Source organism: Peromyscus leucopus, chromosome 20 (genome assembly GCF_004664715.2).
Source record: "Peromyscus leucopus breed LL Stock chromosome 20, UCI_PerLeu_2.1, whole genome shotgun sequence".
Lineage (NCBI taxonomy): Eukaryota > Metazoa > Chordata > Mammalia > Rodentia > Cricetidae > Peromyscus > Peromyscus leucopus.
In genome coordinates, this window is record NC_051080.1 from 35,872,781 (window position 1) to 35,892,927 (window position 20,147).

The window sequence follows — 20,147 nt, forward strand, 5'->3', positions numbered from 1 at the left end:
CGGCCGGGTGACCCCCAAGAGGTGATCGGACCCCGGGGAGACGACCCCTCCCCCCTTGTCCCGACGCGGCCCGGCTGGGAGTCGCCCGGCTCGGGGCCGCGTGTGTTAGTTGGGGCCGCTTCTGAGCCGCTCCGCCAGGTTGGGGGACCCCGCAGCCGGCCGGGAGTGGGAGCCCTGGTAGTCCCAGGGGGGAGCTTTCCAACGAGGGGTCTCAAGCCCCGGGGCTCCCGGGCCCCGCAGCGCCAGCCCCCCGCAAAGGGGAAATGTGCCGGCGCCCCAGTGCTCCTCGACGCAGTTTGGGGCTCGTGGCGGGCGCGAGGGACGGCGGCCGGGGCGCTGGGTTCCCCAGCGGGGAAGCCTAGGGAGCCGGGCAGGGACCCCGAGAGACAGCGGGCGGCGGGAGGCCCCGGGCCGCCGGCAAAGGTCGGGTTTGCTCGGCGGAAGAAACACAGATGGCGGCGGCGCGGCGCCATTCCGGGCCGGGAGCAGGCAGCCAGCAGCCCAGTCCTCACCGCGGTCCGCCCGCCGCCGCTAAATACCCGGATGCGCCGCCCGAGCGCCAGACGCAGAGCAGGGAAAAGGGAGGCCGGGGAGGCGGAGGCGGAGGAGGCAGCGGCAGCGCCAGGCGCCGGACCGGAGACCAAGCCGTGGGGGCTGGGCCGCGCAGGGCAGCCCGCGAGCCGCGCCGGGGAGGACCCGAGCCCCGCGCCCCGCGCCGGGGAGGATCGGAGCCCCGCAGCCGCACTTCGGCCCGGCCTGCAGATCTCGAGCCGGAGAGCCGATCCCGAGTCCGGCTGTGCGCCCAGCCTCCGGCGAGGGCTGGCCCTTCTCCCTTCCGAAGGCTCCGTCCCCGGCAGGAGCAGGCCGGCCACCATGACCGAGAACTCCACGGCCGCCCCCGCGGCGAAGCCCAAGCGGGCCAAGGCCTCCAAGAAGTCCACGGACCACCCCAAGTATTCGGACATGATCGTGGCTGCCATCCAGGCGGAGAAGAACCGCGCCGGCTCCTCGCGCCAGTCCATCCAAAAGTACATCAAGAGCCACTACAAGGTGGGTGAGAACGCCGACTCCCAGATCAAGTTGTCCATCCGGCGCCTGGTGACCACCGGCGTCCTCAAGCAAACCAAAGGGGTGGGTGCCTCGGGGTCCTTCAGGCTGGCCAAGGGCGATGAGCCCAAGAGGTCGGTGGCTTTCAAGAAGGCCAAGAAGGAAGTCAAGAAAGTGGCCGCTCCAAAGAAGGCAGCCAAGCCCAAGAAGGCAGCCGCCAAAGCCCCCAGCAAGAAGCCCAAAGCCACCCCTGTCAAGAAGGCCAAGAAGAAGCCGGCTGCCACGCCCAAGAAAGCCAAAAAGCCCAAGGTGGTCAAAGCCAAGCCAGTCAAGACATCCAAACCCAAGAAGGCCAAACCCGTGAAGCCCAAAGCCAAGTCCAGCGCCAAGAGGGCCAGCAAGAAGAAGTGACGGGCGAAGAAGACTCTGCTTGTGGACACTCCTCCCTCCCTCCTGTGTTCTGTAAATACCTTTCTCTCTTGGTCTCACCTGCAACCCCTTGCCCGTCCTAATCTGACTTTTTACAAGAAGGCCAGAGTTGGGATTCCTCGGACAGACCTCGTGGAATGATTCCCTTTTCCTTAGCCCACTGTGCGAGGACAGGCAGAGACCTCATCTTTGTCCTGAAGATGTACTCGTTTCTTGATTTGATATTCTGAACCTTCTTACGGGGTTAGGGATGTGGGGGGGGGGGCGGTGTGTTTCCTTGGGTGGTTTGTTTACTGTGAAGGCAAATGGACCTGGCGACGTTCTGGCTAGAGGAGGGGACCCAGGAACTAAAATTTGTCTTTTTAAGGCTTTCTTAAGTTGCTGGTCCACCCCTTGTGAGAGCTTCAAAACCTTTGGTGGGGAGCAGAGGGTGACAGCCGGCCTAGCTGGCCAGGGAGTGAGGAAGAGCTCCCTGTGCGTGGTGAGCAGTTGGGGACCTGGGATTCCTCTTCATCTCTGCCCGATGCCTCCCCATTGTCTGGAAGGGGAAAGGGGTCCAGCTTCTCACCGTCAGGATCTAGCCATTGGGGAAGGAGGGGTCCTTTCTGCAGTCTCTTGTTAAATGGGAGTGGACTTGGGGGAGGGCCGGGGAGTCAGCCAAGTGCCTCAGTGTGCCTATGGAAACTTGGGTTTTTTCCACACGATGGATGGAGTGTGTCCTAGGAGGACTTTGTTCCCCCCCCCTGCGCCCCCCTTTCTTTTCCTTCCTGTATAAGATGTCGCTTTGCTTGGTGCCGCTTCAGTTCTACCAGCTGCCACTTAAAACCCCTCCAACCTCTTTTACTTCTTGAATCTTTTCTAAGTAGCCGAGGAGGGGGAAAGGCAGGGAGTGGACTGTAAGACATAGTACAATTGATTTGAATTTGCTAGGTAGCTTTAGAGAGCCAGGATTGTGTGCATGTGTGTATATGTATATATCCGTATCTAAGACTAGTGTTAGTCTCACTTCGGGAGCTGGGAGAAAAAAACCTGTACAGTTTGTCTTTCTCTTATTTTAATAAAATAGGAAACTCGCGCACTCGCGCCCCTCCCCCTTTTTAAACAAGTGTTATCCGTGCCGGGAAAAATTTGCTGTGGTTGTAATTTTAAACTTTAAAATAATAAAACTGGAAAAGGAAAAAAAAAAACGGGTGCGTTTTTCCTCAACTGGAGGAGAGGAGCAATCGGATGGGCCACGTTAGCGCCGGAAAAAAGCGAAGCTTTGGAGAGAGCCGGGAACCCTCAGGCTGGAAGGGCAGGATGCGGGTCGGCTCCACCCAGTGGCGGGTCCTCGGTCTCCCGAGGTGGGTGTAGAGGCAGGATCAGGGCCTGGGCAGGGAAGGCCCTGAAGCCGCTTCCCCCGCGCGGCCCTCCCGGGTCTCGACTTACAAATCGATCCACTTTTGTCGCCTGCCGACCGCGTCAGGCCCCGCCTGCGGGCGGGACCGACTCGGCACCCCCTTCAAGTGAGCTCCTGTTGCTCTGATTGGCCGCCGGGGCCCTGCCCACGCCACGTGACAGGGAGCGCTAGGCAGCCGGCTGGCAGGCGCACTTCACCCGGTGGGCGCGATGTGGGTCAGCAGCGTGTGGCGCGCGACGCTGTCACCCGGCCGCCGCGCGCACTCAGCGCTGGCGCAGCTGCGCGGCATCGTGGAGGGCGAGCTGGAAGGGATCCGCGGGGCTGGCACCTGGAAGAGTGAGCGGGTGATCACGTCCCGCCAGGGACCGTGCATCCGCGTGGACGGTATCTCCGGAGGTAACTTCCCCTCCTGGGAGTCGGTGTATCTGGCCAGGTGGCCAAGAGCCCTTCCTGGGCTTGCGTGTGGACGGAGGCCCTAGGGTGGGTGTGGGGGAGATACATTCGTAGGTAGATGCTGGTCTCCGTCCAGCAGCTATCTTGAGTACACAATGGCTTCCTAGTGTTAACTCTACCTGTTTAAACCTGTTTCGACGGAGGGAGGTGATTTACCCGTCAGCACCTTTGGGGCGCCGAGGGTTGTACTGCAAGGAGACCCAACCCTGTGAGAAAAAGAGAGCGGTATCCAGCTGCACTGGCTCTTACACCCTGCTTCCAGAAGGAGTGGACGAAAACCCTCATTCATCCATTGAGCCCAGTCTGTAAAAGTTACCAGTTGCTATACCTTTATTCCTTATGACATCTGCAAGACAGACCAATTCTTTTTTTTCTTTCTTGGATTTTCGAACAGGGTTTCTCTGTAGAGCCTTGGCTGTCCTGGGATCCGCTCTGTAGACAAGGCTGGCCTTTTCCTCCCCAGTACTGGGATTAAAGGCATATGCCACCAGGTTCCCACCCACCCACCCACCCCCACTCCCGATCCCCCCCTCCCCACTCCCGAGACAGGGTTTCACTTGTGTAGCCCTGGCTGTCCTGGAACTCATTCTGTAGACCAGGCTGTCCTGGAACTCAGAGTTCTGTCTGCCTCTGTCTCCCAAGTGCTGGAATTAAAGGCATGTGCCACCACCAGCAGGCTAGAGAGACCAACTCTCATTGAAAGGAAGCATGCCTTTAATCCCAGCACTCAGGAGGCAGAGGCAGGTGGATCTCTGTGAGTTCAAGGCCAGCCTAGTCTACAGACCTAGGGCTCCAGGACATCCAGGGCTACACAGAGAAACCCTGTCTCAGAAAACCAAAAAAAAAAAAAAGGGGGGGGGGACCAGAAGAAGCTGAAATGGAACTAGATGTCCCCAGACCTCCCACTGGCCAGCTCCAGTGTCACAGGGTGTGAGGTAGAAGACCAGCTTCCACCAGAGAGGCTAAAGTTTAAACAAACAAGGGGATTAGGTCTGTAGAAGCACCTGTGTCCCTGCAGGTCTTCTAAAGAAGACCGGAGAATGAACTTCCTGTCTCCTAACAAAACCTGCAGCCAGACCAAACTGCTCTCTCTCCCCAAGTGATTTCCGAGAGATCTAATCAACAGGCTAGGGCGTGACTCAGTGGCAGAGTGCTTGCCCAGCACACCTTAGGCTGTGGATTCAATTCCCAACACACACACACACACACACACACACACACACACACACACGATGGGATATTTAGAGAACCAAGTTCTTAAGACGCTTGGTGTTGGTCCCAGGTCATGAGCCATCCCTTCCTCAGGCCTCAGTTTCCTTGGGCCAACTATAGTAACTTTTTGAGACTGATAACTGAGGTCTCTGAGACATCCCTCTGGAGATAGAACTCTGTGGGCAGCGGATGAGCGAGCTCTGGAGCTGGAGGAGCTGAGCCGCTTCACAATCAAGAAAAGTAAAACCCAGATGGCGATGGTTTGGGCCTCAGAACCCGTGAGGAAGGTCTGGGGTCCTCTCAGATGGGATGTTATTCATAGCCAGGTTTAAACTTCTCACCCTTCAAGGCAGAGAGGGACAAACCTCTCCTAACCCTCCTGCACTGTGGCAGTGGATTCAAAGCCCCTGGCCTCTCCCCAGACGGCATCATCTGTGCAGCTGTTTGCCACTCAAGGGCAAACCCAAGCTGACTTCCTCCGGTCCCCGTCACGGGGCCTGACACCATGGTCCTTGCAGGCCCTTCCTTGTTTTCTGAACCGTGTCGTTGGTCTTCTCCACCTCAGAAATCCTCAACTTCTGTGCCAATAACTACCTGGGCCTGAGCAGCCACCCTGAGGTAATCCAGGCAGGTGTGCAGGCTCTGGAAGAGTTTGGAGCTGGCCTCAGTTCAACGCGCTTCATCTGTGGGACCCAGGTACGCAGCAGGTGTTGGGGGGCACTGGCCCCAACTGTGGGAACATCATCTGTGGGACCCAGGTACTCAGCAGGTGTTGGGGGGCACTGTCCAGCTGTGGGAGCATCATCTGTGGGGCCCAGGTACTCAGCAGGTGTTGGGGGGCACTGTCCAGCTGTAGGAGCATCATCTGTGGGACCCAGGTATGCAGCAGGTGTTGGGGGCACTGTCCAGCTGTAGGAGCATCATCTGTGGGACCCAGGTACGCAGCAGGTGTTGGGGGCACTGTCCCAGCTGCAGGAGCATCATCTGTGGGACCCAGGTACTCAGCAGGTGTTGGGGGGCACTGTCCAGCTGTAGGAGCATCATCTGTGGGACCCAGGTATGCAGCAGGTGTTGGGGGCACTGTCCAGCTGTAGGAGCATCATCTGTGGGACCCAGGTACGCAGCAGGTGTTGGGGGCACTGTCCAGCTATCTCTGCTTCCAGTCAACAGGGCTGGTTCAGCCAGCTCAGCTGATCCCAGGATACAGCCCCCCCCCCCCCCCGTCAGCCTCAGAGCTGTGGTGCTGCAAGGCTGGGCAGGCCTCTGCTGAGAAGCCTGGGACAGAAACCTGACCCCCGGGCTTCCATTTCTCACCTGTGGGACAGAACACCTGCCATGCTGCAGGACAGGGGCAGAGGGCAGAGCTGGAGACATGGAGGCTTTGAGGTGTCTGTCTCGGCATGGTCTGCAGGATGCCACACACATGCCGTGCCGCTGCAGGTGGTATCTTAACCTCCCCGTTTTACTGTTTGTTTTGTTTTAAGATAGGGTCTCAGTATATAGCTCTAGCTGGCCTGGAACTTCCTATGTAGACCAGGCCGGCCTCAAAAATCACAGGGATCCACCCGCCTCTGCCTCGCCATTGCTCTTAGATTAAAAGCATGCACCACCAAGCCTGACCTGCCTCACCGTCTCTTCATCGACCCAATGAGGATCGCAATACTTGATAGGCTTGCTACAGGTGGCAGTTAATACATGTAACACTGCTTCAGGATGACCTGTGGTCCACAGTATAAACATTAGTATTTATAATAATATTAGACACAATATTAAAATAAGTTCATGTAGACATGAGGCTGATGACCATCTCATGAAGTCCGTGCCCATCACTGGGGATGTACTGCCGTTCCCCAGAGCGCCCTTCTTCCCTAATGCCCACTCCTAAACCAACACTAAACCCATCCTCGGGCCAGCAAGATGACCCCAGGTAAAGGCACCAGCTGTGTGAGCCTGCCAACCTGAGTTCCATCCCCAGAAGCCACACTAGAAGAGAGAACTGACACCCGGAAGCTGCCCCGTGACCTCCACACACGTGCACACACAGACACATAATTTTTTTTTAAGAGTAAAAAGCTAGCTGAGCAGAGGTATCTTTTTTATTATTATTAAGAAATCTTCTGTTCACTTTATATACCAACCACAGATTTCCCCCCTCCCTCTCCCCACCCCTCAGCTTCCCCTCCCCAATCAGCCCCCATCCCCACATTTTCCAAGTCAAGGCCTCCCATGGGGAGCCAGCAGAGCCTGGCACACTCAGCTGAAACAGGTCCAAGCCCCTTCCCCTGCACCAAGGCTGTGCAAGGTGTCACACCCTAGGCACTGGACTCCAAAAAGCCCACCCATGCACCAGGATCCTGATCCCCCTGCCTGGGGGCCCCCCAAACAGTTCAAGCTAAACAACTGTCTCCTGTATCCAGAGGGCCTAGTCTAGTCCTATGGAGGCTCCATAGATATTAGTCTACAGGTCTTGGGTTTCCACTAGTGTGGCTGGTCATCTCTGCATGTTTTCCCGTCATGATCTCAGCGTTCCCTGCCCACAGAATCCCTCCTCTCTCTCATCGATTGGATTCCCAGAGCTCAGCCTGGCGCCCAGCCGTGGGTCTGAGCAGAGGTATCTTTAATCCCAGCCTGCAGAATGCAGAGGCAGGCAAATTTCTGAGTTTGCAGGCCAGCCAGGTCTACAGAGTGAGGCCCAGGATGGCCAGGGCTATGAGAAACCCTGTCTCAAAAAGCAAAAACAAACGAAGAGCAAAGCGTTCATTTTAAAAATAGTAACCTTTTTTTTTCTCTCTTAATAAAACAACTTTGCTTCAAAAACAAAACTTACATAGTGCCTGCTGTGTTCCGGGTGTCACCCAGTGACACCACAGCTAATCCATTCATTCCTCAGCGGTCCCCAGCCATGGGTGCTGTTCTTACCCAGGACACCGACACTCGGCCACCAAAGCCCAAAGAGACCAATGACTTACCCACAAGCACAAAGCTTCTCATGGTGGGACTTGAACCCAGGTACCTGAGGTAAGGGTCCATCCATGCTCCTAGGCCAAGCATGGTGGCACCTACTGAAGGCAGGGGCAGGCGGATCTCTCTGAGATAGAGTTTCCGGCTACCCAGGGCTGGGAGGTCTGGTCTCAGTCAACATTTGAAAAAAAGAGTCCGTGTTTCTAACTGTCCTTGGTGAAAGCGAGGGGGAAGTGAACCCAGGCAAGAACCCCTGTCTCTCCTCTCCTCCTCCTCCTCCTCCTTCTCCTCCCCCCCCCTCTCTCTCTCCTCTCTCTCTCCTCTCTCTCTCTCCTCTCTCTCTCTCTCCTCTCTCTCTCTCCTCTCTCTCTCTCTCTCCTCTCTCTCTCTCTCTCTCTCTCTCTCTCTCTCTCTCTCTCTCTGTTTTTGTTTCTTTTGGTTTGTTTTGAGACAGATTTCTCTGTGTAGCTCTGGCTGTCCTGAAACTCTATACCAGGCTGGCCTGGAACTCAGAGATATGCCTGCCTCTGCCTCCCCAGTCCTGGGATCAAAACACTCAATTTTCTTTTCTTTTCTTTTTTCTTTTTTTTTTTTTTTGGACACAGGGTTACTTTGTGTAACAATTTATTTATTTTTATTTTATGTACATTGGTGTTCTGCCTGCATGTCTGTCTGTGAGGATGCTAGATCCCCTGGAACTGGAGTTACAGACAGTTGTGAGCCGCCATGTGGGTGCTGGGATTGAACCTGGATCCTCTGGAAGAACAGCCAGTGCTCTAACCACTGAGCCATCTCTCCAGCCCCCTGCATTTATTTTCCAACAAAACTCTGGAGTCAGACCAAACAGCTAGGAAGTAGAGCCCTAATAAGCACAGGCTTACTTAATGTGACCCTCTTCTTTGCCGTCTGAGGTGAAGACGTAGCTTCTGTCCCCAGCGTCACTCAGAATCCAAACACCAGACAGTCCCCCACTGCAAACAAAGGTCCACTCAGGAATCGAGACCTGCCGGGCCTCATCCTCCACGGTGGGAGCAGCTGCTCCAGTCCCAGAGCAAAGGAAGGGTGTGGCTGAGGCTCCAGGGCCTTCTGCACTGGGTCTGTTGGTGGTCATCCAAGCCTCTCCTCCAGGACTTGTCCCTCCAAGCCTGCAGACACTAACCATCCCCTGCCTGTATCCTTTAGAGCATCCATAAGAATCTAGAAGCCAAGATAGCCCATTTCCACCAGCGTGAGGATGCCATCCTCTACCCCAGCTGTTTTGATGCCAACGCCGGCCTATTTGAGGTGTGTGGAGGCTATGGATGACTTGGAGGTGGGCAGCCGGGAGAGCTTGGCAGAGTGTCAGTGCCACAGAGCAACTTGTGGAAGCCGGAAGGCAGGGGTGAGGGGGCCTGGTACCGACCTGCGGTTTTCACCTGGCCCGAGGCACCCAGGGTTTTGCCTGGGGGGAAGTTAACAGGGAAGGGGAACTCCTGGGTGACTGTAAACAAACGCTTCCCCACAGGCTCTGCTGACCCCCGAGGACGCGGTCCTGTCGGATGAGCTGAACCATGCCTCCATCATCGACGGCATCCGGCTGTGCAAGGCCCATAAATACCGTTACCGCCACCTGGACATGGCTGACCTAGAAGCTAAGCTACAAGAGGCTCAGGTGAGATGAGGCCCTGGGGCTCCAGAGAAAGGCCTGTATTCCCCTACTCAAGGAAATAGGCTGGGGGGGGGCTCCCCCTTCACAGACAGGCTGAAGGGCCGAGGGAGCCATTTCAACTTCCTCATCCCTTGTGTCCAAGACGGTATTCTATAGTTGCACATGGCCTGAGATCGGCAAGCACCTTTGAGCAGCAGGTGGGTGGATGACGTGTGACTAGGACCTGTCCCTACTCCCGCATGCCCTCTTGAGGTCTGAGTCAGGACCAGGAGGTCTAAGCCCTTTCCCAGTGCCAGGGACTAAGGCGGCTGAGCTCGGAAGAGTTGGACAAGGCTCAGGCTACAGCCTCAAGGCCGTTAAAGAGCAGGTCGTTTGGTCCTGCCCCTTATCACATGCTCTCGTCTGTCCCACAGAAGCACCGGCTGCGCCTGGTGGCCACAGACGGAGCCTTCTCCATGGATGGCGACATCGCTCCTCTGCAGGAGATCTGCCGTCTCGCTGCTCGATATGGGGCCCTGGTCTTTGTGGATGAATGCCACGCCACCGGCTTTCTTGGGCCCACTGGACGGTGGGAACATTTGCGGCCTGGGTGGGGGCTTCTGAAGGTGGATGGGAAGTCGGAAGGCCAGGGGCAAGAGCGGTTGCTTCCTTTGCAGAGGCACAGATGAGCTGCTAGGTGTGATGGACCAAGTCACCATCATCAACTCCACTCTGGGGAAGGCGCTCGGCGGAGCATCAGGTGCCTACAGAATCCTGTCTGTGGGGTCTCCTTCCCTACATGCAGGGCCTGCCTTGTATGGGGTAGAGAAGGCAGGGAGGGCAAATGGAGGGGAGGGCAGTATGGACGACAGGAGGGGCCTGGGGCAGTTCCTGGCCCCTGACTGGCTCCTCTTGCATCATTTTCTGTCTTTAGGGGGCTATACCACAGGGCCCGAGCCTCTGGTATCCCTGCTACGGCAGCGGTCTCGGCCCTACCTCTTCTCCAACAGCCTGCCCCCTGCCGTCGTTGGCTGTGCATCTAAGGCCCTGGACCTGCTCATGGGGAGTAACGCCATCGTCCAGTCTATGGCTGCCAAGACCCGGAGGTATGGTGCCCACAGGGGCGGAGCAGAATGGGAGACATGGTAGTCGTGCATCTCCTCTCGCCTGCCTTCCTCTGTTCCTCCCATCTCCCTCTGTCACAGCATCTGTCACCCCCTCTGTCACCTCCTTCCATCTCCCGTGCCCTTCTTGTCATTCCTGCTTTCCCATCTCCGTCCGTCCTCCGTCTGCCCCCTGCCTGTGCCTCACCTGCTCCTGGGGTCTGTACTTCTGTCCTCATTACTTCCTCTCTTAGGTGGCATAGATCCTGGGCCTCTTCTCCTGGCCCCAGGGCCTCCCGCTCCCCGTGACGCTCAGCTGTGTCCCCAGGTTCCGCAGTAAGATGGCAGCCGCTGGCTTCACTGTCTCAGGAGCCGACCACCCCATCTGCCCCGTGATGTTGGGTGATGCCCGGTTGTCCTCCCAAATGGCGGATGACATGTTAAAGAAAGGTAAGAGACCTGGGGACAGCGTGTCCTCGGAGAAAAGAACACCTGTAGACTGCAGAGCCTCCCCAGACCCAGGTCCTGCTCCTCCTGCCCACACCACCTCTTAGGTCAGCCATCTGTCCACACTCAACAAACTCTAGACTATGAGGCAGCCCCGTGTCTGTGGGCTCGGCAGCCCCGTGTCTGTGCTCGCTGTGGGTGGACTTTGGGACAGCAGGCCCTTATAGGTCACGGTCCCTAAGCCCGTCTGCCTCTGTGCCTTCCCTGTTTCCTCAGGCATCTTCGTCATCGGATTCAGCTACCCTGTGGTCCCTCAGGGCAAGGCTCGGATCCGGGTCCAGATCTCAGCTGTACACAGTGAGGAGGACATTGACCGCTGTGTGGAGGCCTTCGTGGAGGTGGGGCGGCTGCATGGAGCTCTGCCCTAAGCTCCGGGTAGGGACCGGCAGAGCCAGTGTCCCTCTACCGCCGTAGTGACAAAGGGGTCCTCTGGTCGGTCCAGACTAGAGGCCCTGACCCAACCCAGACTTCTAGAGCCTGGCTGAAAATGGGCCTGTACTTGTGGTCGGAGAAACAACAGTGTGAAAATTGGCTTTATGACACTTTGGTCTGCTTTATTCTGAGTAGGCCCAGTCCTGTGGCTAACTGGTAATCAGGCAGGGACTGGGTCCCTGAGGGCAGTCCCCTGCGTGAGGTGACTCCTTCCCCCAAATTGACTTTTGAAATCCTGTGCCTGGGAGTTATCAGTTGGTACAGCCGGGGGTCTGTGCTGCTGTGGAGGGCAGCTGAGAACCGGCCCTGTGGACCCTTTCCTCAGTCCAACCGTGGTGGGCCTGTCCCCTGTGCCCATCTGAGGGACAAAACACAGCTGCCAGTTGAGAAGGTTTCCTGGACCTGGGTTTGGGAGAGGGCAGAGGACTCAGGCCCCAAAGAGAAGAAAGCGGGTCACCACTGAAGGACATCTACCTTTGTTTTCTAGAGTCCTTCGTCCCCAATTCCATGGCCTTAGGCCCCTGTGCGTGTCCCAGTCTCCCCCTTTTTACAGAGCTGCTGTTCCAGCCGGAGCCACACCTCTCTGACTCTGGTTCCAAAACCTATGTAGTCTGATGGTCGGCCGCCAGAGGGCGCAGCGAACTCGGGCTCCAGCCGCTGCCTGCCCCGCCTCCTCGAGCTGGGGGCCTTGGACCAGGCCGTTGGGCAGTCCTCAGGCAAGGCCAGAAGGGTTGGTTTGCTGCGGCCAAGGCCTTGTCCTTTGTCTTCCCCACTCACAAACACCACCTACTCCATTACCGTAGGTGTCAGCCTCCCTTCCCACGCGGCTGATCTGGCACTGGGGGAGGTTAGGGGAGGTCTCCTCTCTCAGGCCCAGCCTCCCAGGCTTCCGAGGGCCGCTGCAGGACTCAGTGTGGTGGCCTTGGGAAGCTCCTTAATTTGCTTGAAGTAGAACTGAGGACCAAAGGCGCCTGCTTTTTCACTAGGAACAGGAAACAAGGCCTCGTACCTGCTCCAGCTCACCTGTCAGGCACCAGGACCTCTTGGGAGCGATGTCCTTCCTGGTGCCTGTCCAGAGAGAGAGCTCCAACCTAACCTTGCAGATTCTTAAAGTTGGGGTTCTGGGAATTCTCAGTTGCAGCCTGGCAGGAGGCAGCTGCGCTCGCGTCGGGGGCAGGAATGCCCGCAGACCACCAGGTATTCCTGATGAATGTCGATTCAACGTGCAGCGCCGGGCCAGCAGCTTGGTGTGTCTGTTCTGTGCAGGCTGGCAGGTCACGCCGGGGGGGCCGAGAGCAGCCACTGGGTGATGTGTGTGTGTGGCACAGCCAGCCAGGGCCAGAACACTAGGCCCAGGCCCACGCACATCTAAGTGAGGCTGTGGGAAGAAGTGTGATCTGCCAGCCAGTGGCACAGCACAAGAGCCCCCTCCTGCGGTGCCCGGGCACGCTGCTGGCATTGTTTTCCGGGAGGCAGTCCCTGTGGCAGCTGCACTGACCCCCTGGGCCACCTGGCCATGGTGTCACTCTATGCTGTCAACCAGGATGGAGCTCAGGGGGCCCGGCGCCCCGATCCAGGCTTGGGTCCCCCGCCTTGCAGCTACTCTGCCCTTCAGAAGGGGTCCTAGGAGGTGCCCAGTACACACAGCAGCCCCTTAGAGTGCACATGTCCCAGCGTGGGCCCATACCGAGGGTCTTCGAGCTCCTGTGACAAGCTGTAAGGCATTGGAAGACTGGAGAACCAGCTGCAGGCCAGCCATACGTCCTCATCTTGCTGAGCCCAGGGCTCCAGGGCCCGCTCCTAGGCCACATGGTCCTTGTCCTCTGCATCTGGCCCCAGGGGGTTCAGGATGGAGGCGGGCAGCAGCCAGGGGAGAGGAGGTGCTGGCAGGGACACCCTGGGGCTCCAGCCATGATGGTCCGTCCTTCCTGCCCCACACCCAGGCTCTCAGTGACCTCTCCTGCCCCCCACTGTATCAGCTCAGCCCTGCTGCTGCTCAGAACCCTTTACCCTGGTACTTTGGAGCCCAACCCCAGCAGGGAAGGAGGGGGGTCTGGACGCCAGGCCAGCGGAGGCTTCCTGGTCATGGAATTCATCTGGGTCTGGGACTTGGGTGTGGATATGTGGGTCCACACTTGTGGACGTCTTACTGCATTGTCGCCCACATCATTGTCCTCACACCCCATCTAGAGTCCTACCAGTGCCCTGGCCAGGGATCCCCAAGGTCCTGCTTTTCAGATCATCGGCTCCAGTGGTTCCAAAATTCAGCTTTGCAGTTTCTAGAGCTGATCCCTTAATAGCTTCAATCCAGTGAGTCTCTGCATATGGGGTTGGTGACCGTCGAGAGGCCCCCTAAATCCTGGTAGCCGGCTGAAGACTTCCCACAGGAACTGGTCTCAAAGAGTTCCCCCAGCTCTCCCAGGCCTGGCTCCATGGAGCCCACACACTCTTCTCTGGTGTCCCCTCCACCTCCAGGTTCTAGACTCTTGTCCCTTCCTAACTCACAGCAGACTGTCTTCAGGCCTGGATACACTTGTCCGAGATCCAATCCGGGGTGCCAAGTCTAGTGCCCCTTGCTCCAAAAGTAGCAGCTGCTCTGCTGCTAGAAGCATTTGGCCACAGAACACAACCCTAAGGGCTCAAGATAGCCATTCACCAACATCTCCTAACCTCTGGTTCCTGCCCGGGCAAGAGGCTGCCAGAAGAACTAAGAGCGGACATCTCCTCTGTTCTTTTAACCTCAGCCATAGCAAAGTCCTTACAGAATGAAAGGCGCAGACCATGTTCTACCTCTAGAACCTTGTCTAGCTTCCCCCATGACTTTCAGGCTAAACCAAGACTTGGTTTACAGTGAATGAAGCCCCTGAAACCAGCTAAGGGAAGGAAATGGCTCTCTGGGGATTCACAGAACGCAAAGCACGGGTTCCTACCTGAAACCCACAGCAAAGGCACTTTAGTTCAGGTTTCCTCGCCTTGGAAACTCCATTTCAAACTAGAAATCCTTTCTGAGCTTAGATCAGAGTTCTACCTGGAGCCAGGGGAGCTAGGAGATAGGGGGAGGAGTCACAGGCAGGGCCACAGGAGGTGGGAGGGGCCAGGAAGTGGGCTGAGCCCTGGCCACGGAGGGGTTAACCACCAAGCCAATCTCATAGAGCGAGATCAATGGGTTACTGCCCGTGAAAGAGAGAGTGAGGCAGCAAACAGCGCAGACGGGCAGGGAAAGAAGAGCATGCCGCCCCGGGGAAATCAGAGTCTGAGCAGGAGGCTGGCCAGTCCACTCCGGAGCAGTAGCAAGTGCCCACATCCAACTCAGCAGAGAGCCGAGGGCAGCTGAGAGGAGAGGAGGGGCCGTGAAGACGAAGGAAAAGACGAGAAATAGGAAGCAGAGCCGTCCCTGCAGGGAGGCACCAAGGGCAGCGGCTGAGCCGAGAAGCTCCACCAGGAAGCATGCAGGGGCCCGGTGCCTAAGGCTGAGGTGGGTGTTGCCCATCCCGGGCTTGGGGGCCTGCGGCATGATGGGTGCTACGCAGGGGCAGATATCGTCTTCCTTCCCTCCTCCCTTCCTCCTGACCCCACCGCTCCAGGGGTCCTGGATCCACAGGTTGGGAACTGTGGGGTGGGGCAGGGATGACAACGGGCAGTGTGCACGCAGACACGTGCTCTGGGACGTGTGTGCGCGAGGGGCACCACCTGTTACAGTCTTGAAAGACAGGCACTCCAGCCCCAGGTCTGTCACTCGGGGTGTGACATCAGCCACTCCCGTCACCTCCCTAGGACTCAGTTTCCCTCTGCACAGAGCAGAGGCAGTGACTTCCATGGTCTTCCACTGTGGGGCTTGTGTGAGAATGGACTCTCCAATGGCTCGGGGATGTCACCAGGGCAGCCTGTGGCCACACACATGTCCCTAAATACAAGGGTCTCTCCTGAACTCAGAGCTGTTTGAAAAGGAAAATACGCCCACATCCAGAGTTTGTGCTGGCCCCCACCCACGTCTTCATCTTATTCTGCCCGTGTCTTCACATGCCTACGTCCAGGGTAACCCAAATGGCCTTCCAGACTCTAGGTTACAGAGGTGTTCCCTAGGAAACCAAGGGGTAGCGCTCACGTGAGAGCATACACGCACGTGTGCACGCGCGCGTGCACACACACCCCAATGTGACTGTGTCCGGTTCTTGCTCACGCAGTGATTCCCACCCCCCCCCCCCCCCCCCCGCTTTGCTCTACCCTCTTCCATCTCTCATGAACTTCTAGCCCAGGGCACCTCGTCAGATCCAGGCTGGAGGAACCAGGCCCCTGGGTCAAGGGCCCGGGACCCTGGCCTCCCCGTCTGAGGACCCGTTTTCTCTTGCTCATCTGATAGGAAGATGTCTGACATCCAGAACATTTCGCTGGACAGCCCGGGGAACATAGGGGCTGTGGCGGTGCCTGTGGTCTTTGCCCTCATCTTCCTGTTGGGCATGGTGGGCAACGGGCTGGTCTTGGCTGTGCTGCTGCAGCCTGGCCCAAGCGCCTGGCAGGAGCCGGGCAGTACCACAGATCTCTTCATCCTCAACCTGGCGGTGGCCGACCTCTGCTTCCTCCTGTGCTGCGTGCCCTTCCAGGCGGCCATCTACACGCTGGATGCCTGGCTCTTCGGGGCTTTTGTGTGCAAGGCCGTGCACCTGCTCATCTACCTCACCATGTACGCCAGCAGCTTCACTCTGGCCGCCGTCTCCGTGGACAGGTGAGCTGGACCCCGGGGCAGGCGGGACAGGGGCCGAGACAGATTCTCACTGGCTAGTGGAGGAGACACGCGGGACCCAAGGTGGGTGGGCATAAAAGGGAAGCCTCGGCGGTATCCGCCCTTTCCACCTCCGCTATGAACCTCCAGGGGACATTCCTGTGTCCTGAGTGTCGGCACAGGCCTGGTGTAAGGGTGAAATGGACAGCAGCAAAAGAAACTCCAGGGCCTGGTGTGCCGGCGCGCACCTTTGATCCCAGCACTCCAGGGGCAGAGGCAGGAGGATCTCTGTGAGTTCTAGGCCAGCCTGGTCTACAGAGCGAGTTCCAGGGTAGCCAGGGCTACACAGAGAAACCCTGTCTCCAAAACCCAAAAAGAAAGCAAGAACGAAAAAAAGAAACAAGAAACGAGCCGGGCGGTGGTGGCGCACGCCTTTAATCCCAGCACTCGGGAGGCAGAGGCAGGCGGATCTCTGTGAGTTCGAGGCCAGCCTGGTCTCCAAAGCGAGTTCCAGAAAAGGCGCAAAGCTACACAGAGAAACCCTGTCTCGAAAAACAAAAACAAAAAGAAACAAGAAACTCCCAATGCATTCTTCAGAGGCTAAGTCCCCACACCTGGCCCACATTGCCCTCACATCTGCTTCGGGGGCCCGAAACTCCCTAACCGATGACCATGACCGTGGGTGAGTCACTTCTCTTTGGGGGGGGGGGATGGACCCTTGCTAGAGGCCAGGCCAGGGGGGTGGGATGTTTGGGCAATGAAGGCAGGTCCGGGGCGGCGGGGGCGCGCGGAGGCCCCGCCCGCCCCCTGACCGCGCCCCGCCCCGGCCCCGCCCCCTGACCGCGCGCCCTCCGCCCCCCCCCCCCCGCAGGTACCTGGCGGTGCGGCACCCGCTGCGCTCGCGGGCCCTGCGCACCCCGCGCAACGCGCGCGCCGCCGTGGGGCTGGTGTGGCTGCTGGCGGCGCTCTTCTCGGCGCCCTACCTCAGCTACTACGGCACGGTGCGCTACGGCGCGCTCGAGCTCTGCGTGCCCGCCTGGAGGACGCGCGGCGGCGCGCGCGCTCGACGTGGCCACCTTCGCCGCGGGCTACCTGCTGCCCGTGGCCGTGGTCAGCCTGGCCTACGGGCGCACGCTGCGCTTCCTGTGGGCCGCCGTGGGCCCCGCGGGCGCGGCGGCGGCCGAGGCGCGCCGACGGGCCACGGGCCGCGCGGGGCGCGCCATGCTGGCGGTGGCGGCGCTCTACGCGCTCTGCTGGGCCCGCACCACGCGCTCATCCTCTGCTTCTGGTACGGCCGCTTCGCCTTCAGCCCGGCCACCTACGCCTGCCGCCTGGCCTCGCACTGCCTCGCCTACGCCAACTCCTGCCTCAACCCGCTCGTCTACTCGCTCGCCTCGCGCCACTTCCGCGCGCGCTTCCGCCGCCTGTGGCCCTGCGGCCGCCGCCACCGCCACCGCCCCCGCCACCCCCGCGCCCAGCGCGCCCTCCGTCGGGTCCGGCCGGCGTCTTCGGGTCCCGCGGCTTATCCCGGCGACGCCAGGCCTCGCGGTTGGAGCATGGAACCCAGAGGGGATGCCCTGCGCGGCGGCGAGACCGGACTAGCCCTGAGTGCCCGGGGACCGCAATAAACCCTGGCTGCTGGGATTCCGGCTGTCGGTCTGTCCTCCTCCCTGGGTGGCACGGTGCCACCGAAGAGCGCCTAGAGAGAGCGTGGCAGCTCTAGGCCAAGGGACAGCCGCGTGGTTAAAACTGATCCACCCAACCAGACACAGTGTCCCCCAAAGCAGGCAGCCTCAGACCCTGTCCAAAGCCAGTCTAGCCGGAGAACAGTTCATTCATTCACCCAGCTCGCACCTTCCACGCCCTGTTTTCTTCTACCTCTGACTGGCCCTTTTTGATCCCAAGTCCCGACCTAAGTGTTTTTGTTTGGTTTGGTTCGTTTCGTTGTTTTGAGAGAGGGAGACAGAGGTGGAGACCGATTCAAGTCGTCTAGGCTGGCCTGGAACTGCCGACTGTAGCCAAGGATGACCTTGAACTCTACATCTTCCTGCTTCTGTGTCCCAAGTGCTGGAATGATGGGCAGCCCAGACCCCTGGCTTGTTCAAGCAGGGAATAGCAAGTGTTTCCTTAGCTCTTACTGTGTGCCTCACAGAACGCTATCTTTAATGATCGAGACAGCTTAAGGTGGGGCAGATAGGATTAACCTTATTTTACAGACGTGCAACTCAAGGATCAGAGAGTGCTTGGTAGAGGCTAGATCCAACTCCACGGCTGTCTAAAGGTTTTCACTCAGCGGCCTTTCTTCTCTTCGGTTGGTTTATTTTATCTCTTGTTTGTTTTTGAAGCCTTTGTGAATGGTAGGCAGGGGCTCCACCGCTGAGCTGTGTTCCCAGCCTGGGTTTTGCTCTTGGTTTACTTCTGACTTGCATCTCTTCTGCTCCACACATCTGACTCCATGTTCTAGAAGCTTCAGAGCTCCCAGGCACCTTCCTTCAGAGGTCTGCTTGGCTGCTGAGGGGGTGCCGAGGTGGGCTCCCCACAGCCCTGCCGTCTTGGGGTCAGCTCCCTGGCCCAGACACCTTGCATTGTTCACTGAGCTCTTCGGTGTTCCTGGCTCAAAAGAGACACTGAACCTCCTCCTCGCTTGGGCCCCAGCTGGCCTCTTAGGGGCTCCCCCTTCCCTCCTCCTTTCTCCCCTCCCCACACACACAGCTGAGGAAGCCTGTAGCTGTGGAAAAGACTAATTAACCAATAAATCAGTCTTGCTGGGTCCCAAGCTGCCTGCGTCTGCCCTGCCTTTCCACATGTCAATACCGTTGATTAGTTTCGAGCCCTGACACACCTCCTGTCTGCTGCTGCGCGGAGCACCCTGGGAAGGGCTCTCCCTGTCTGTCAGCTGGCAGCTCGCTGCTTGGTGGTCATTACGACCTGCCACCTGCTGCCGACGACGACAGACAGAGAAGTCAGAGGAGCAGGAGGGGGCTGAGATCAGCCAGGGAGGTAGTGGCTGCTCCAGGACTCAGTCAGGCCTCCACGCTGGACCTAGTGTTTTTTTCCCCCAGAGATTCTGCCAAGGTTCCAGGCTCAGTGAGGAGGTTCCCAGAAAGCAGGGAGAGTGTTGTTGCCTCTGTGTGGCATCCATGGTGGCTGTCGCTGGAAGGCAAGGGGCAGTGCTCCATTTTTTGGGGAACGGGGCGGCAGATAACCTGACCAGACACAAGCATAAATGAGTAGCATCATTTAAGTAAATGTGGAAGTACCCTAAGTATCAGCCCCTGAATGGAATATGGAACCCATACACTGGTATATCATTCCATATATAAATAGAAATATAAGCCACAGAAGACAGGCCTTGAAAATAGGCAATGAGACATAGATTGTATACCTCTGCTTCCATGAAGTTCCTGGAATCGGCAAATTTATTAAGACAAAACCCAACTTGCTGTTGGCTTAGGTCCGGGGGTGGCGGGGAGAATGGGACGAGAATGCTCATAGGTGCTGAGTTTCTTCTTCTGGGGTTGGAGGCCCTAAAACTAGATCGGTAGGGCTCAGGTGGTAAAGAGCTTGCTTGCTCAGTGTGCAGAAAGCTCTGGGTGCAATCAGGCTTTGAGTTCACTCCCCAGAAGGTGGTAGCCTACACGGGACTGCAATCTAAGCAGAAGTTTGCAATCAGTGGGCCAGATGTGGTGGCGCACGCCTTTAATCCTAGCAAAGGGGAGGCAGAGGCAGGCAGATCTTTGTGATTGATCTACATGGTGAGTTACAGGCCAACTAGGGTGTAGTGTAGTAACAACCTGTCTCAAAAAAAAAAAAAAAAAAAAAAAAAAAGCCAGGCGGTGGTGGCACAGGCCTTTAATCCCAGCACGCGGGAGGCAGAGCCAGGAGGATCTCTGTGAGTTCGAGGCCAGCCTGGTCTACAGAGCAAGATCCAGGACAGGCACCAAAACTCACAGAGAAACCCTGTCTCGAAAAACAAACAAACAAACAAACAAAAAAAAAAAATTCATGCCTTTAATCCCAGCACTCAGGAGGCGGAGCCAGGCAGATCTCTGTGAGTTCGAGGCCAGCCTGGGCTACCAAGTGAGCTCCAGGAAAGGCGCAAAGCTACACAGAGAAACCCTGTCTCAAAAAACCAAAAAAAAAAAAAAAAAAAAAAAAAGGAAAGAAAAGAAAATAAGGATTGCCCTTGACTATGTATCAAGTTCAAAGCCAGCATGAGACCCCCATCTCAAAAAAAAAGTGGGAGGTTGGGGCAGA

At 57.8% G+C, this 20,147-nt stretch overlaps 3 protein-coding genes across 3 annotated transcripts; all 3 read left to right on the plus strand.

Moving 5' to 3' along the window:
• The first annotated feature begins 579 nt into the window (after positions 1-579).
• On the plus strand, positions 580-2,625 carry LOC114694248 (histone H1.0). The gene has a single exon (XM_028871117.2). It carries the CDS (start codon positions 874-876, stop codon positions 1,456-1,458), a length of 585 nt encoding a protein of 194 aa, XP_028726950.1. The 5' UTR covers positions 580-873; the 3' UTR covers positions 1,459-2,625.
• A 407-nt stretch (positions 2,626-3,032) lies between these two features.
• Positions 3,033-11,275, plus strand: Gcat (glycine C-acetyltransferase). Its single transcript, XM_028871115.2, has 9 exons — positions 3,033-3,271; positions 5,106-5,236; positions 8,684-8,785; positions 9,006-9,152; positions 9,563-9,717; positions 9,806-9,888; positions 10,063-10,234; positions 10,560-10,681; positions 10,955-11,275. Exons 1-9 carry the CDS (start codon positions 3,085-3,087, stop codon positions 11,104-11,106), a joined length of 1,251 nt encoding a protein of 416 aa, XP_028726948.1. The 5' UTR covers positions 3,033-3,084; the 3' UTR covers positions 11,107-11,275.
• A 3,291-nt stretch (positions 11,276-14,566) lies between these two features.
• Galr3 (galanin receptor 3) lies at positions 14,567-17,872 on the plus strand. Its single transcript, XM_028871116.2, is given in 5 exon segments — positions 14,567-14,645; positions 15,531-15,893; positions 16,762-16,936; positions 16,938-17,145; positions 17,148-17,872. Coding segments are annotated over 4 exon segments (1,113 nt in total). The 5' UTR covers positions 14,567-14,645; positions 15,531-15,534; the 3' UTR covers positions 17,519-17,872.
• The last annotated feature ends 2,275 nt before the right edge of the window (positions 17,873-20,147 follow it).

What these genes read in the sequence shown, in the direction of transcription:
- LOC114694248 (XM_028871117.2), top strand. Translation starts at nt 874, where the DNA reads ATGACCGAGAACTCCACGGCCGCCCCCGCGGCGAAGCCCAAGCGGGCC.
- Gcat (XM_028871115.2), top strand. Translation starts at nt 3,085, where the DNA reads ATGTGGGTCAGCAGCGTGTGGCGCGCGACGCTGTCACCCGGCCGCCGC. An exon ending in GCTTCATCTGTGGGACCCAG is followed by an intron (nt 5,237 to 8,683) that starts GTACGCAGCAGG and finishes TGTATCCTTTAG; the next exon opens with AGCATCCATAAGAATCTAGA. An exon ending in ATGGCTGCCAAGACCCGGAG is followed by an intron (nt 10,235 to 10,559) that starts GTATGGTGCCCA and finishes CTGTGTCCCCAG; the next exon opens with GTTCCGCAGTAAGATGGCAG.